Here is a 15,751-nt window from a genome sequence, read left to right on the forward strand (position 1 = left end):
AAATGCCGAAGGCATATTTCTACCCTACTTTCATTTTGGCCAAATCACTACTTTCACTTTCAACAATAAATTTTCCCCACATGTTTTACTTATTTCAATATATATGCAACTGATAGAATAGTAAACTTTTCAGAGAAAACAGTAGTCAGAATACTCAGGAAGAAATACCCCATATAATAATTGGAAACTATATTCCTAGACCACGAACAAAGGGAATTTATTGTGGTATGAAGCCATTATTTCTGTTAAAATGATTCATCTTCCTTATTTCATATTATTTTTGAAAAAAAAGTATATTTTTGTTGATTTTTAATCAAAATTGATCGTGAAAGATCATTCAACGCATTATTTTGATCGTGAAAGATAAGGCGTGACCAGACTTAATGATCAGAAAACAGCATTTACTTTATCAATTGATATACATGTACTTGTAATTGGTTGAAGCGTGTAATTACTTATTTAAAACGTAAATTAATGCTTTAATTTACTTTGGTAATATATATATATATATATAAATATGGGTAAATATATATTTACCTATATTTAGACCTGTTTTTCATTTAAGAGGCAATGCTACATGTAACTAGGCATCCAAGATAATAAGACCTTCAGGAGCTTAAATTGTCGAAAAGTAAATATCTTTGTATATATAATATGCGTAATGCATCCACAAATGAGTGAAGCGAGAGGGGGTCTGGTGGTCTTCCCCTGGAAATGTCTAAATGTGTACGTTTTTGCTTTCGTAAGGGTTAGATCAAAGAAGCTATAATATTTCATTTTACATACAGGTGTATTGAAGATGTTCTTTCCATTAACAATACAAACTTTTCTAATTGGGTCCCGTTTATAGTCATGAACTAGAGAATACAGACAGCATATAAACGGCTTCCTCTGTCTCATTTTTTAGACATATATCCCGAATTTGACTACAGAGGTCATCTCAATACCAGAGTCTATGACAAAAGCGGTCATCTCAATACCAGAGTCTATGACAAACGAGATGATCCAATTTTGAAATTATCAATTTTCCTCACCTTATATATAGCAGCGATTTACCAACTTCATCCGCGTATGGAGTATACATTTCTCAACTCATACGATTTTCAGGAGCTTGCAGCTGCTACTCAGAGTTTGTAACACGTTATCAGTGCCTTAGCAAAAAAAATAATGAGCTAGGGTTTTGTGAAAGAACATATCGTCCGTTTTCTCAAAAAGTTCATTGGAAAGTACCAAGAAATAATAAAATAATATTCAGCGTCTACTTAACAAATAATACAGGGTGGTCTTGAGTTTCTATGTGCTGACTCTGTGTAGCATTTTATCTACTTTACAGTTTCCATTTGTTTGTCTTTGTACTAATATGTTCCATTTGATCGTAAGCCTCTTGACGTGGTTCGGTATATGTGCATCCATCCAGATTTAAGGTTTTTGGCTTTTGGCGTTCCTTATGTGGGTGGGTCCAGAGATGCGATTCGGACACATGAGTTTTTTATAGTGTTGTTTCATTTTGTATACTCTTGTATTTATATTTTACTTTTTTTTGTATTTTATCGAGAAAGTGTATATGTCATTATGTAAGGAACCCCTTACGGAGCCCCTTAAGTGCCAAGTAAATAGAAATATTTTCGTTTGCCGGAGATTTAATCTGGTGCGCACTACTTTGAAAAATCGTGCGCACGACTTTTCATCTCGTGCAGACGACATTTGAAAACTGGTGCGCACGACTTTCAAACTGGTGCTCACGACTTTCAAACTAGTGCGCACCATTTTTGAAAGTCGTGACCACGAGCTTGAATGTCGTGCGCACCATTTTGAAAGTCGTGCGCGCCAGTTTGAAAGTCATGCGCACAAGTTTGATTGTCTCTCGTGCGCACGAGCTGAAAAGTTGCGCGCACCAGTTCTTGAAGGTCGTGCACACCATTTTTGAAAGTCATGAGCACGAGTTTGATAGTCGTGCGCACCATTTTGAAAGTCTTCTGCGCCCGTTTGAAAGTCATGCGCACCAGTTTGAAAGTCAGGCGCACAAGTTTGAAAGTCTTGCGCACGATTTTTAAAACTGGTGCGCACCAGATTAAATATCCGCGGCAAACAAAAATAATATATTTACATGACACTTAAGGGGTTCCGTAATTATGCGTTACTATACTGACTGTATTCTCATTTTGGCTGATGGATCCAAGATATAGCCACGTTAACCAATTATGTCTGTGTGGTGTCCTTACCCAATTTGACAATATTACGGAACATTAAACAACTGTCATACAAGTGGGCGTATTAGCTAGCTAGAAAACCAGATTTAAACCACCATTTTCTTAGGAAAATGCCTATGCCAAGTCAGGAATATGGCAGTTGTTTTCCTGCTGTTTTTCTAAACAAATTTTTTTCCAATTTTTACAAAAAATCAACAAGGATCTTCGTTTTAAAATATATGATTGTGCATGAAAAGTATGGAATTCAGATGAGACAATCTTAACTTTTCAAACGACATAAAACTTATGCAGGACGGACAGACGGACTTAATATATTGTTAGATTAAAACTAGTCGGTGTGATATTATCAAATAATCAGATCCAACGGCATTGAACCATCATAGCCCTATTCACAAACAAAAGTGAAGCGGAATAAGTCATGCAAATCCAATCTTTTGATATACCAATTACAAATATAAATTATCATTTGTTTAAAGAAAGATTTGATCGTTTTCGTGGATTTTTTTGCAATAACGAATAAGCGACAACAGATCTTTCACGATCCTTTTAATAATAATAATAATAATAATAATAATAATAATAATAATAATAATAATATCTTTATTTAGAGAGAGTAACTCATTTGGATTACACCACTTTTCAATAAGGCTCTCTTAATACAATAATAATTATATTAAAAATAAACAATACATATTTAATAATAATGATAAATAAAGATGTAATACAATTTAAATACAATAAACAATTACAGTACAAGTATCATGGTAATGTTAAAAGTGCATAGATTTGTAGTTATGTTTAAATTCTAATACTGTGTTTGATTTTTTAATTGAATTAGGAAGAGCATTCCATACTTTTGGTCCATTGTACGAGAAACTAGACTTATACAACTCTGTATTTGGTTTTGGAATTATAAAATTATCTGAGGACGAAAATCTCGTATTGTATTTTTGGTTTGCAGAAGCTGATAAAATAAGACTGGACATATATTCTGGAGCTAAACCATGTTTTGCCTTATACATTAGTTATGATTTATGATAATGTATTCTTTGTGTAATCGGCACAATGTTACATTCGTGAAATAATTCGCTTGAAGGTTTGGTGTAATCATGTTCGTCTAAAATTATTCTTGCTGCCCTCTTTTTCAGTTTTAGTAAACTATCTAATAGAAAGTTATTACAGTTTCCCCATATTGAACAACAATAATTTAAGTGAGGTAAGACGTAAGCGTTATAGAACATTTGTCTAGCTTTGTGATTTGAATATTTCTTTATCCTTTTTAGTAAAGCTAAAGAAGAGTTAACCCTTTTTATGATATAATCAATATGAGAAGACCAAGATAGAGATGCATCAACAAAAATACCTAGAACCTTTTCACACGTACTTTCTTTAATTTGTTGTCCATTCATAGCAAGATTAATGTTTTCATTTGATGTAACTGAAAGCTTCTGTTTAGAGCCAATACATATAGCCTTCGTTTTAGATACATTTACAGCCATTTTATTGTCATCACACCAGCGAAAAATATCTTGTAAAACCGTATTAAGTTTATGACTGATACAACTTTTGTTTTGTACAATGACTGATATGGTGCTATCATCAGCAAATAAATCGGTGTTATGATTAGGATTAGACAAAGGAAGATCATTTATAAAAATTAAAAACATAACAGGTCCTAAAACGGATCCTTGAGGTACACCCGTTTTTTTGTTTTTGTACGTCTGAAAATGTATTTGAAATAGATACCATCTGATATCTGTCAGCCAAATATGATGTAAACCATCGTAGCGAAGTATAAGCAAATTTGTATTTGTTTAATTTTTGAATAAGCAGTTCATGATTGAGAAGATCAAAGGCTTTTGCTATATCTAGAAACACTGCCCCAACAAGATCGCCATCATCAACGGCTTTAAGCCATTTATCCAATAAAGCTGTTAACGATTTTTCAAGTATTGCGATTAACTTGTGTCTCATCCCTTTTGCATATTTAAGCAAATAAAATATGTATAAACTAAACGATTTTTCACGATCCGAAATATCAAATTTTTACAAATATTACCGTTTTTGCAAAGTTTCTGATTAAACTAAATCAAAATAACTTTAAGAAATTTTAAACGATATTTTTTAAGAGAAAAGTAGATGATGCATTTAAAATTTGAAAAAAAACCTGTTTGTTTACATTTTTTTTTCTCTGAAATTTCGAAGAGCAATCTGCCTTTTGTAGTTTTGTAAAAACTGTTTACTTTTAAGCTTTGATTTTTTCGGATACTGTTCATAATGTTGAACCATTTTGACAGACAGTTTTATTTTTCCAATATTTGTCATCATAATTGATTAAATTAGATTATTTACTGACGTTGCATGTGTTTTCTCGATAAGATTTCTTTCACGATCCTATACCAGATCTTTCACGATCCAATCGCAATACTTGACCACCGTTACTTATTCTCTAACGATCATTTTTTCTCGATATACCGAATGACAGCCATGCTCTTTATCAGGTAACAAAATGTTATTAAAATTATTTATATAATATTGTTGTAATGTTAAACATTATTGTGTAGCTCATTTAATGCTATTACAAAACCAAATACCTGAATTTTTATTTTCTGGAGTTGGAACGGTACGAGGAAACCATACTGCCACACTTATTTACCTTTTATTGAAATCATAATGTTGCATACGATTAATTGTACTTTTCATAAAGCCTTTTCAAGCTTAACATATGGGGAAAATCCAGTAAAAATCAATCCAAAAAGGAATATCTTCACATTTTTCATTTCTTTTCAGAGGAATAAACCTGTTCTTGTGATACATTATAGAAAAGCATCTTTAGCCTGGAAAGTTTTTTGTTTTTACGCATACGCCATGAAGTCTAAGAAGAGAAATTTCTGCACGCGACGAAGACAATTGTTTTCTTTGTTTTGGTGTTTAGTTTTTTTATATGGACTCATGTTGTATGAAGAAAACGAGGTTCAGTTTAATTTTATTCATATCAATACAAAAGAGAAATGTGTAATTCCAAAAGTAAATCCTTTCGACGAATCGATATTGCCGTTCTTATGGAAACCAGATCCTATTGTCTGTCCCGAAAACACTGAATTAGTTTATATTGATGAGGATGAGATGATACACATTAACAAAAGTCAAACAAAAGGGAAACAAATTGAATGTAATTATCAAAGTGTGATTCGAAAACATCTAAGCGATGACGAAATATTGTTTGGTACTTCTGTATGGTTCAATGTATCACGTAGCGCTATGATGGAATCTGATTTTGCAAAGGTAGTATGTGTCTTTGAAGGAAAAATTATCTACGAACGATTACATTACCATATAAAGAAAAAACAAAAATATTTTGAGTCAGATAATGATAGCTTTAGTGTTCTGATATTTGGAGTAGATAGTATGTCAAGACTTGCTGCTATTCGCGAACTACCCAAAACACTATCATACCTTGAAAAAACTCTTGGCGCTTATGTATTTAATGGCTTTACAAAAGTAGGCGGTAATTCATATCCCAACCTTATGGCAATGTTGACAGGAAATTTTAGTGTACCATTCAGCAAGACAAAGTTTTTTGACGAACAACCATTTGTTTGGAAGAAATTTTCAAAAAGAGGTGCAGCGACGATGTATTCTGAGGATTATCCTAGGCTTTCAACGTTTAATTATGTTACTCGTGGATTTAATGACCCTCCAGGGGATCATTATCTACGACCATTTTATCTTGGGATAAACTCCAAGAGAAAATACCAGTCAACAATCAATGATGTATTATTGTTTTTAGAAGACAAGGATATTACTCTAGGAAGTACGTCCACTCTTTGTTATGGCGATCGTCCGAAGCACGTCATTCAAATAGATTATTTTAAACGTTTTTTGAATAAGTACAAGAACAGCAGGAAGTTTGCAATGTCCTGGTTGAATGAAATAGGGCATGAGTATGTGAACTTTATAAAGTTAGGAGATGCTGATTTTTATAATTTTCTAGTCTTTTTGAAAGAAGGTGGCCACTTGAAAAGGTCAATTTTATTTTTTATGAGTGACCATGGGACAATGATAGATAAGATAAGGAATACACCGATTGGTCGTATAGAAGCAAAACTTCCTTTTTTGTCAATAGTTCTGCCTACAATTTTGAAGCAAAAATATCCTCATATAGATCAAAACTTACAAACTAATATCAATCGCCTGACGTCACCATTGGATCTCCATAAAACCTTAATTGATATAGCTACCAATAGTTACAACCATCACCCAAAGGATACAGAAGCTATTCAAAATCGAGGAATTAGTTTATTCAATGAAATTCCGAAAGACAGGACTTGTGCCGATGCACATATTCCTGAATCAAGCTGTGCCTGCTATACATCGGAAGCTATTCCTACAAATAATGCCGTTATTGAAAAGATTACTAGTTTCGTTGTAGTAACCATTAACACCTATTTACAAACTCATCGATCAAAATGTGCTTTACTTACCTTGAAAAAGATTCATGAAGCCAAATTAATTCATTCTAATCTGAAACACTCAAAACCAGGAAGGAAGAAAGCTATATGGCAATATTTGTACAAACCCAAGTTAGACAAGAAGCAACGCTATTTTATTTTATTTGAAGTGATGCCAAGCGAGGGAATGTTTGAAGTCACTACAGAGATCACTCAAACGAACAACTTTATTATCTTAGATAAAATAATCCGATCAAATAGATACGGGAATCAGTCTGCTTGTATTGATGATAGGGATTTAAAACCATATTGTTATTGTAAATAATAACTTTAGTGGTACAGTCCTAACGTTTATGAACAAAACTTACGGAGTGTCTAAAACAGAATGTCAATTAATGATTTTTTTTAAGTGTGTATCCTCTCGGTCTCAATGACAAAATATTAGGACAGGGGAACATAACTAAAACTTCTATCGATGTCATTAATATTGTCGATAAACGACTTAGAAATAATAGGTCTCATGGTAAAAGGAAAAACCGTAATCAACGTATTAAACATCGTATAAATTATACACTTGCTGATCTGTTATCTATAATAAAAAATAATGGCAGACATCAAGTATTATGCAAACTGGGACAGATACCAATAAGTAAATTATATGCTATTTTTCTGGAGTGTGATAAAATTTCTTTTTTTAGCCCGTTGTATGAATACACCCGTATTATTACAGCTTTTGTCATCACAGGCGGTTTCCTAGTATCGATAAACCTGAAAATCATAAACGTCATTTTCTTAAATTAAAATATATAAATAGAGGTATTGATTTTATCAACTTATCTAGTATATTCAATGAATTTACCATCCTAAGCCAAATACCTCCATATTTTGATAATATAGAACCACCTATTATTTCGTATTCTTATTAAAAACAACAGAAGAAGTTTGATTTTTAATTATACGTCAGTTACATCAGACGTCAACATAGAAAATAATGTTCCTTCCACTTGAGACTGTGAAACATCTAGTTTTAGATATGTTCTCTATGGTCATGTCATTACAGGAGACCTCAACATCGTCGAAGACCGTGAGGTCAAAACGTTTCTTAAGAAAGGACCAAAATATCGTCCTCCATCTATAATAGATTGGAAACAGTGTCGTCAGGTCATTAAAGACGCTCTGTCTGCCTACTGTAAAAGTTAGTGTAAACGTGAAAAATCTGATAAAAAATCTCTAGACAGTTATTTTGAATAAAATTATGAATACTGTTAATATTCGTATATCTCATTTTGAAAACAATTCTGAAATTAATAATAGGGTCCATGATATTCCCATTTCTAGAATAAAAAATAAACTCCAAGTACTCGTAAAGCGGTGTATTCGTACCGGCAGACAAAGCAGCCAATAATGTAGTGGTGGTGTGACGCATATACTACACGGAAGTTCTCCAAAACGAAATTATCAATTTTTCTACACTCAGGTCCGTACACTCCACAGAGAGTCAAATTGTAAACAAGCATATCACTGCCACTACCCAGTTTAAAGCCTGTCCCGAACATTTGAAAGTCCCTACTATGTACTGGTTACCTAAATTGCACAAAAAAACATTTAAATTCCGTTTCATCTCCGCATCTAGTAAGTGTTCTACTACTAATCTATCAGTGCTTCTAACTGCCTCCCTTACTAGTATCAAAGAACTTGTTATTAACTTTTGTAATAAAGCTTATGAAAATAATGGTATTAATTATTTTTGGAGTGTTAAAAATTCTTTAGAGGTTGTGGATAAAATACGTGCTTTTGATGGTCCTTTTAATTCTGTTGACAGTTATGATTTTTCTACTCTCTACACTACACTTCCACACAATCTTATCTAGAAAAAGTTTTCATATTTAATTGAATGGTCTTTTGAGAAATCTCGTTGCAAATTTATTGGCTGTAACTCGTTTAAAGCCTTTTTTTCTGTAACGAAAAAGGAAAGTTTGCTAGATACACTTACTGGAAATGTGAAGATATGATTGAAGCTTTAAATTTTCTCCTGGACAACATATATGTGCGTTTCGGCGATAAAGTGTATCGACAAGTAGTAGGTCCTTTTCTAGATGTAGACATTTCAATATCTAAAGGGGAACTCCATACTAAAATTTACAACAAAAGAGACGATTTTTCATTCCCTATTGTTAATTTTCCCTTTTTAGACGGCGATGTTCCTTTGGCTCCATCATACGGTGTTTATATATCCCAACTCGTTTGTTATGCCCGTGTGTGTAGTGATGTCATAAATTTTAACGAACGTAATCAATGCATCACTGGTAAATTATTAAGTCAGGGATTTCTTTACCATAAATTGCTTAAAACTTTTACTAAATTCTTTCATAGATACAAAGATTTGATTAGTAAATTTCGCTGTACCTGTAGAAAACTTATTAAAAACGGTATTTCACATCCTACATTTTACGGTAATATTGTACTAAAAGCGCGGAAATCACTATGTGATCCGTGTAAACTCATCGAACCTTTAAACAAACTTATAAGTAAAGGTTATCTTACCAATGTTGTAATTAGATCTTTGAATATAGTTTACATTGGCACTTATATCGATTTTGTCATCAGAAAATTAAAACATAACTAAATTTGTATTCTTTTCAAACGGGATGTATAAAGACACACCCACGTTCATCTTTATCTATTAAGAGGTTAACTCCTAAATAACCTACTGCCTGTCGATACATTTATTTTTGGCATTGCACAAGTCATGTCTTCTTTGACTGTCCATGACGTTAAAATACTAAATCCCTGGGATGTGTTCTAGCTGATTTTAGTCTCTAATGCATGATTTTTTTTTATTAATTTTTTTTTGGCTTTTAACTAGCTGTCAGTAACTGCGAGTACTCTCAAATCGTACTTTCTTGTTAATTTGACCTGTTGATACTATTTGTAATGCTTTTTTGTTATTTTTTGTTTACTTATTCAGGGTTATATCTGGTCTATATACCAGCTTTGATAAGTGTTTGGTATTACTATAAATTTTCACTTCTTCGAACTATGAACATCAAAATTATTTATTTTGTAAAAATATTTCCTTTCTCCTTCTAAACTGTATACCATTTCATTTTCATTTACCTGTGTATAATATCATTGTAAACGGCGGATTTTTGTTTAAGGTTATTGTTGTTTTTCTGAAATTGTTTAACATTTCACAGCGGTATAATACTGTTACTTTAATTATTCATCCCTTATTTTATTTATTTTGTATTTACATTGTATCATAGATCAAATTTATTCGTTCAGTGTATGTTAACTTGTGTTAATATGTCTTTTGATTAAGTTAAGCCATTTCAATTGATATTTTATAGTGTGTCTTTCTATGTTGTGATGTTACACTATTGTTTCAGATAAGGGTGAAGGTTTGGTACCATTAAAACGTTTAATCTCGCTGCATTTGTTTGCACCTGTCCTAAGTCAGGAATCTGATGTTCAGTAGTTGTCGTTTGATGATGTGGTTCATAAGTGTTTCTCGTTTCTCGTTTTTTTATATAGATTAGACCGTTGGTTTTCCCGTTTAAATGGTTTTACACTAGTAATTTTCGAGGTTCTTTATAGCTTGCTGTGCGGTGTGAGCCAAGGCTCCGCGTTGAAGACCGTACTTTGACCTATAATGGTTTACTTAATAAATTGTGACTTGGATGGAGATTTGTCTCATTGGCACTAATACAATGTACCATATATCTACATATTTTGCTTTAAAATTTTTGGTTTGAGATCACCAGTGATGATAAATCCGTAAAAGCGATTCGGATGCATTAAATAGTGTTATTTTTATGTTCCCAAGGGTATTATTAGCTCAGTTGTCAGTGCTTCGGTACTGACATGATTTGTAACATACCTGTCTTATATTCCCCGTTAATAAATTAATATATTAAAGAAACTAAGGTTAGAACTTCCTCATTCAAGGTTGACTTAAGGTGGATCTGGTTATTTGGTCATAAAGTTCCTCAAGTATTTACGTATGTATAGGCCCTACATTCTTGGAATTCACATGCTTGAGATTGATCATTCCTGAGTGATGAAGATCAATCCAGAAAAGCGCTTCGGATGCACCAAAGGATTGATTAGAAACATTTTTTGGCCGCTAGAATTGCAAAAATTAGATGAATTATTTAAGCCTCTCAAAATTATTTTAAATGTATTGGTAAATGAACTGGGTTATATAATCTGGATACTGTAGTGCAGAAATGTCAATTGTGGTGTTACTATGATGTCATAAACATGTCGAAATTTACATATATGACCTAAAAAGGCCATTGGACACAATCGATTAGGTCAAGACCTTAGTACCCCGAAAGATATTTTAAAAACATTAACATCTTTATATAAGAACATCTTGTCGCTATTTTTTTTTTTTTTTTTGTGAAGCCTTGGTTAATGAAAAGATTTCAAAATGAGGTTATTAAGACGTTACACACGTTACACACGATACTGAGACTCAATTGGTAACTCCGACAGACGTTTAACACCGAAAATCGATGCCCTTTTCTTTCTTTTCGTCGGCACAGTTATTTGTAGTCAATATGTAGTCTAAACATATATACATAAAAAATATTAGTGTATATATCCAATATATTTACCGACTTTGTATAACATCGAGACGTTACTCTTCAGGAACAACAATTTTGTTGTCACTCTAAAGTTCTGTACATATGAATAGTTTTGAGGAAGAATAACAAATTGCAATTTTACGTTGGACGTGTTTAAAATGAAATGGCTTATTCTTTATCCCATAAACATAGACCCCTTTGACAACTTTTTGTCTTCGTTCTGAACAGCCCTAGTCATCAAAAATACTTTGTATGGTTGTTTGTTGGATGCTTATATTTATTTAAAGGGTAATATTCATAATTTGGATCATCTGGAACATGTACAGCAACTAAGTTTTCTACAAGATCATGGCATCATTTGAGTCAGAAGTCACAAACAACTTGAGTTGCAATACTATATGCTTTCTCATAATAGCTTATCTAGGTTAGGGGAGGGTTGAGCGTTCACAAACATGTTTAACCCCGCCACATTCTTTATGTGCATCTCCCAATTCAGGAACATGTAGTTCAGTGGTTGTCGTTGGTTCATGTCTGTCATATTTTTTTTGTAAAATGTTTTATAATAAATTAGGCCTTTAGCTTTCTCAATTGAATTGTTTCATTTTTTTTCATGTTGAGGCCTTTTATAGCAGATTATACGGTATGGGTTTTCTCATTGTTGAAGGCCGTACGGTTGCCTATAATTGCTTACATCCATTTCATTTGAACTTGGATGGTTAGTTGTCTCATTGGCAATCATACCACATTTCCTTATTTTTTGATCAGTGCATTGCATGAGTTATCATAGCTCTCGGACCTGAGGATTTGGAGTATTAGTGTGCTAATATAATTAGTTAAATTTTGAGATTCTGTTCCAGGTGTTTACAGTTTTTAAAAATGGTACTTATTTAATGAAAAATTTTGTTTTACCTCCATATAGATAAGATCATTTAACAAATTATTCATTAAATATTTGCTGCTGTTATCTTCATTTCTATTATTTGCATATAAAAATAAAAGAGAAATATTTCGGGACATGAATAATTCGCAAAATTCAAAATTGTTTTACTCTATTTTGTCCTCTAATCTTAAAATGAGTCCTAACCATACTTTTAATTTTAAAAGTTTTTAAGAAATACAAAGGCACAATCGCGGAATTATTAAAATTGCTTTTAAATGTGATAACATGTTCAAATATGGAATGAGAAAACCTTTCAATTGGTTTTCAAAAAGACATCTATAGCGTCCCGAACTGATAACATTCAAAACGTACGAAAATCTTTGAGTAGACAAACTTGCAAGACATTGGACTTGACTTGTTCAGATCATTAAAGCGATGTCCCAATCAGTTTGCAAACTATCAATAGTATGCAACTGTTTTTTCGGGTACTAGTATAATTACGGAAAAGCAATATATTGTGTACTTGTAATCAATGTGACGTCGCAACTGACAGTCAACTTGTAAAAAGCGCCGAAATTCGATATAACGGACATTCTTGCAAGACATTTACATGAAGCCGTTGCGTTTTTATTTGTGACGCGAAAGTTGTAAAAAGCCGAATTATAAATCATCCTTGTATGTGCTTTTGTTAGCACTATTTATCAAACGAAACATGATATCGTCTTTTATTCAAAATACCCCTAGCTATTGATAACTTATCATTTTCTGAAATCTGACCATGGTGAAAACTCATGAAATCAATTTTGGCCCTAGAATCACCGCGAATTCGATAATAACACCATAAATTATATAAAATTAAGCATATTTTCGTGAATTTCACAATCTCCAGAAGAGTGCAAATTTGCTTTTCAAAGTTATTATGATTATCGTTTGTAACGTCTGACATGCACAATTTTGACGTTTTGTTAATAATTCTGGCGGTTATGCGAACTATTAATAAAAGATCAAATTTAATAGATTTTTAGAAACAGTAATACCTATTGAGTTTATAGATATACAGGTTCTATAGTTCAAACAGCTGCTTATAATTGCGTTTGTATATGATTTCATGCATTGACGCAATAATATGCAAAATGCCATAGGTAAGTTCGGCAGAGTAAGTCAACTTGGATGAAGGACATGCGAACAGTATCATATAGATATAAGAAGATATGGTATGAGTGCCAATGAGACAACTCTCCATCCAAGTCACAATTTGTAAAAGTAAACCATTATAAGTCAAAGTACGGCCTTCAACACGGAGCCTTGGCTCACACCGAACAGCAAGCTATAAAGGGCCCCAAAAATTGCGAGTGTAAAACCGTTCAAACAGGAAAACAAACGGTATAATCTATATAAAAAACGAGAAACGAGAAACACTTATGAACCACATCAACAAATAACAACCACTGAACATCGAACGGGTTTAAACGTTTTAATAGGCGCCAACCTTCACCCTACCTGAAACAATAGTGTGACATCACAACATAGAAAGACACACTATAAAATATCAATTGAAATAGCTTAACTCAATCAAAAGACATATTAACAAAAACAAGTGAACATACACTGAACGAATAAATTTGATCTATGACACAATGTAAATACAAAATTAATAAAACAAGGGGGTTAGATGTAAAACAATATCAGAAAAACAACCCATAACCTTGGACAAAATGCCGCCAAATAAAATAACGTACACAGGTAAATAAAAATAATTTTGTTGTAAGGTATACATGGAATACGGAAATAATTTTTACAAAATAAATAATTTTGTTGTTCTTACTACGAGAACAAAATTGAAAATGTATCGTCATACTAAACACTAAGTCTTATCAAAGGTGGTATATATTAAAATTAGTGAGACTAGATATATCATGCCTATCTAACTAGAAATGTGTTATAAAACTTTTTTTAAATGCAGGGAGTATTGTACTCCCTGATAGTCAAACATATATTTATATATATATATACAGCCCTGACAGTTAAACACACATATATATATATATATATATATATATATACAAGTCTAAATTGAAAACAACGTTCAAACCTATGATTGCGTTGGATAAAAACCGCAATTTTTATACGTGTGCATGCAAAACAAATTTCTTGGTAGAGGGGTCTAAATACAGCACAAACAACATCTTCCAAAAGACCAAAAAGTGAAAAAGTATATTTTAACAAAACGCATTTGACTAGCAGGTCGAACAACGGATGTTCTTAAACCCTGCTGACTGCCATGGCGATTGCCAAATAAACGGATCACAGATGTAACAACATGGATCTTAATTTTAATCTAATACCAAATAGAAAACAAAAAACTTGCGGAAAAGATCGTATACCGCAAACATGAGGTGCAAAAATTTGTACACCATATCCGGATTTCGACAATTAATGTCTCTTCAGTGATGTTAGGAATCGAATGGGTATTTGGAAGGCCATATAATTTACCTCAATTTGGGATTGACTCTTGAATTTTGAAGAGTCGAAATAGGATGAACGGATCATATAAACCCGAAGGCAAATATAATACAAGCCCAAACGAAAAAATATAAACAAGTCTAAATTGAAAACAACGTTCATACCTATGATTGCGTTGGATAAAAACCGCAATTTTCATACGTGTGCATGCAAAACAAATTTCTTGGTAGAGGGGTCTAAATACAGCACAAACAACATTTTCCAAAAGACCAAAAAGTGAAAAAGTATATTTTAACAAAACGAATTTGACTAGCAGGTCGAACAACGGATGTTGTATATATATATATATATATATATATAGATTGCCTAACAATGTAATTTTAACACACTATTTAGTATGTAAATATAAGAATGTTTAAAATATTTACAAAATGATGAAAATAAACGCAATATTTCGCTAGACTAACTAGCTTTATCAAGCGTGCATCTATCCAGGTGAAATCGGATGTAGATGATAAGAAACTTTTGCAGCTCAATGTATATGTTGCACTTGAATTTAGCTGCCTTGAAAATAATACATAATTTGGATGAAGTTCAAGATTTTTACAAAATTGGTAGTTGAAGTTAGCAACGTCCATTGGCCAATATTACAGGATAAAAAGGACGATGCTGTGTACTAAATTATTCTTTATCTTTCCTGTATCTTTTCTCATCTTTTTCGTTAAGACCATCAGGTTCTAAAGTGTGGAGTTGGTGGATCCAAAAATTTTCTCTTCTCCTTCTCGCCGTGGTGTCCCACTCGGTGTTGACTTCTATGATTTGGAAGGTAACATTATCAAAAGAATGTTTCGTTGAACGAAGATGTCTTGTGAGAGGACAGTTTTTGTTGGTTTTGTACCATGAACGATGGTTATTGAGCCGAACTTCTAGAGTACAAAGATAAGAATAAAGCAGCTAACAGAACACCCCTTGTACTCACTTACCATCCTGATTTTAAAAATGTGTCTTCCATTGTTCAGAAGCATTGGAAAATTATAGAAAATGATTCAAATCTTAAAAAAGTATTTTCCTCACCACCAGTCATGGCCTTCAGAAGACCTAAAAACATCTGTGACAAATTAGTGACATCTGTATTAGCAAAGCAGCCTACTCCAT

General features: G+C 32.6%; 1 protein-coding gene across 2 annotated transcripts in view; it reads left to right on the forward strand.

The window, feature by feature from the left end:
* Window positions 1-15,751, forward strand: part of LOC127734002 (uncharacterized) — a 42,499-nt gene that overhangs the window by 23,049 nt on the left and 3,699 nt on the right. Inside the window, exon 2 of one of the 2 annotated variants that reach the window (XM_052243546.1) lies at window positions 5,001-9,752. The exons of the other annotated variant lie outside the window; for it this stretch is intronic. Within the exon in view, the coding sequence (XP_052099506.1) occupies window positions 5,079-6,986 (1,908 nt within the window). The 5' untranslated portion in view covers window positions 5,001-5,078 and the 3' untranslated portion in view covers window positions 6,987-9,752. Of the gene's footprint in view, window positions 1-5,000; window positions 9,753-15,751 lie in introns of those variants that run through there. 2 annotated transcript variants of the gene reach the window in all.

Source organism: Mytilus californianus, unplaced genomic scaffold (genome assembly GCF_021869535.1).
Source record: "Mytilus californianus isolate M0D057914Y unplaced genomic scaffold, xbMytCali1.0.p SCAF_3, whole genome shotgun sequence".
Taxonomy (NCBI): Eukaryota; Metazoa; Mollusca; class Bivalvia; order Mytilida; family Mytilidae; genus Mytilus; species Mytilus californianus.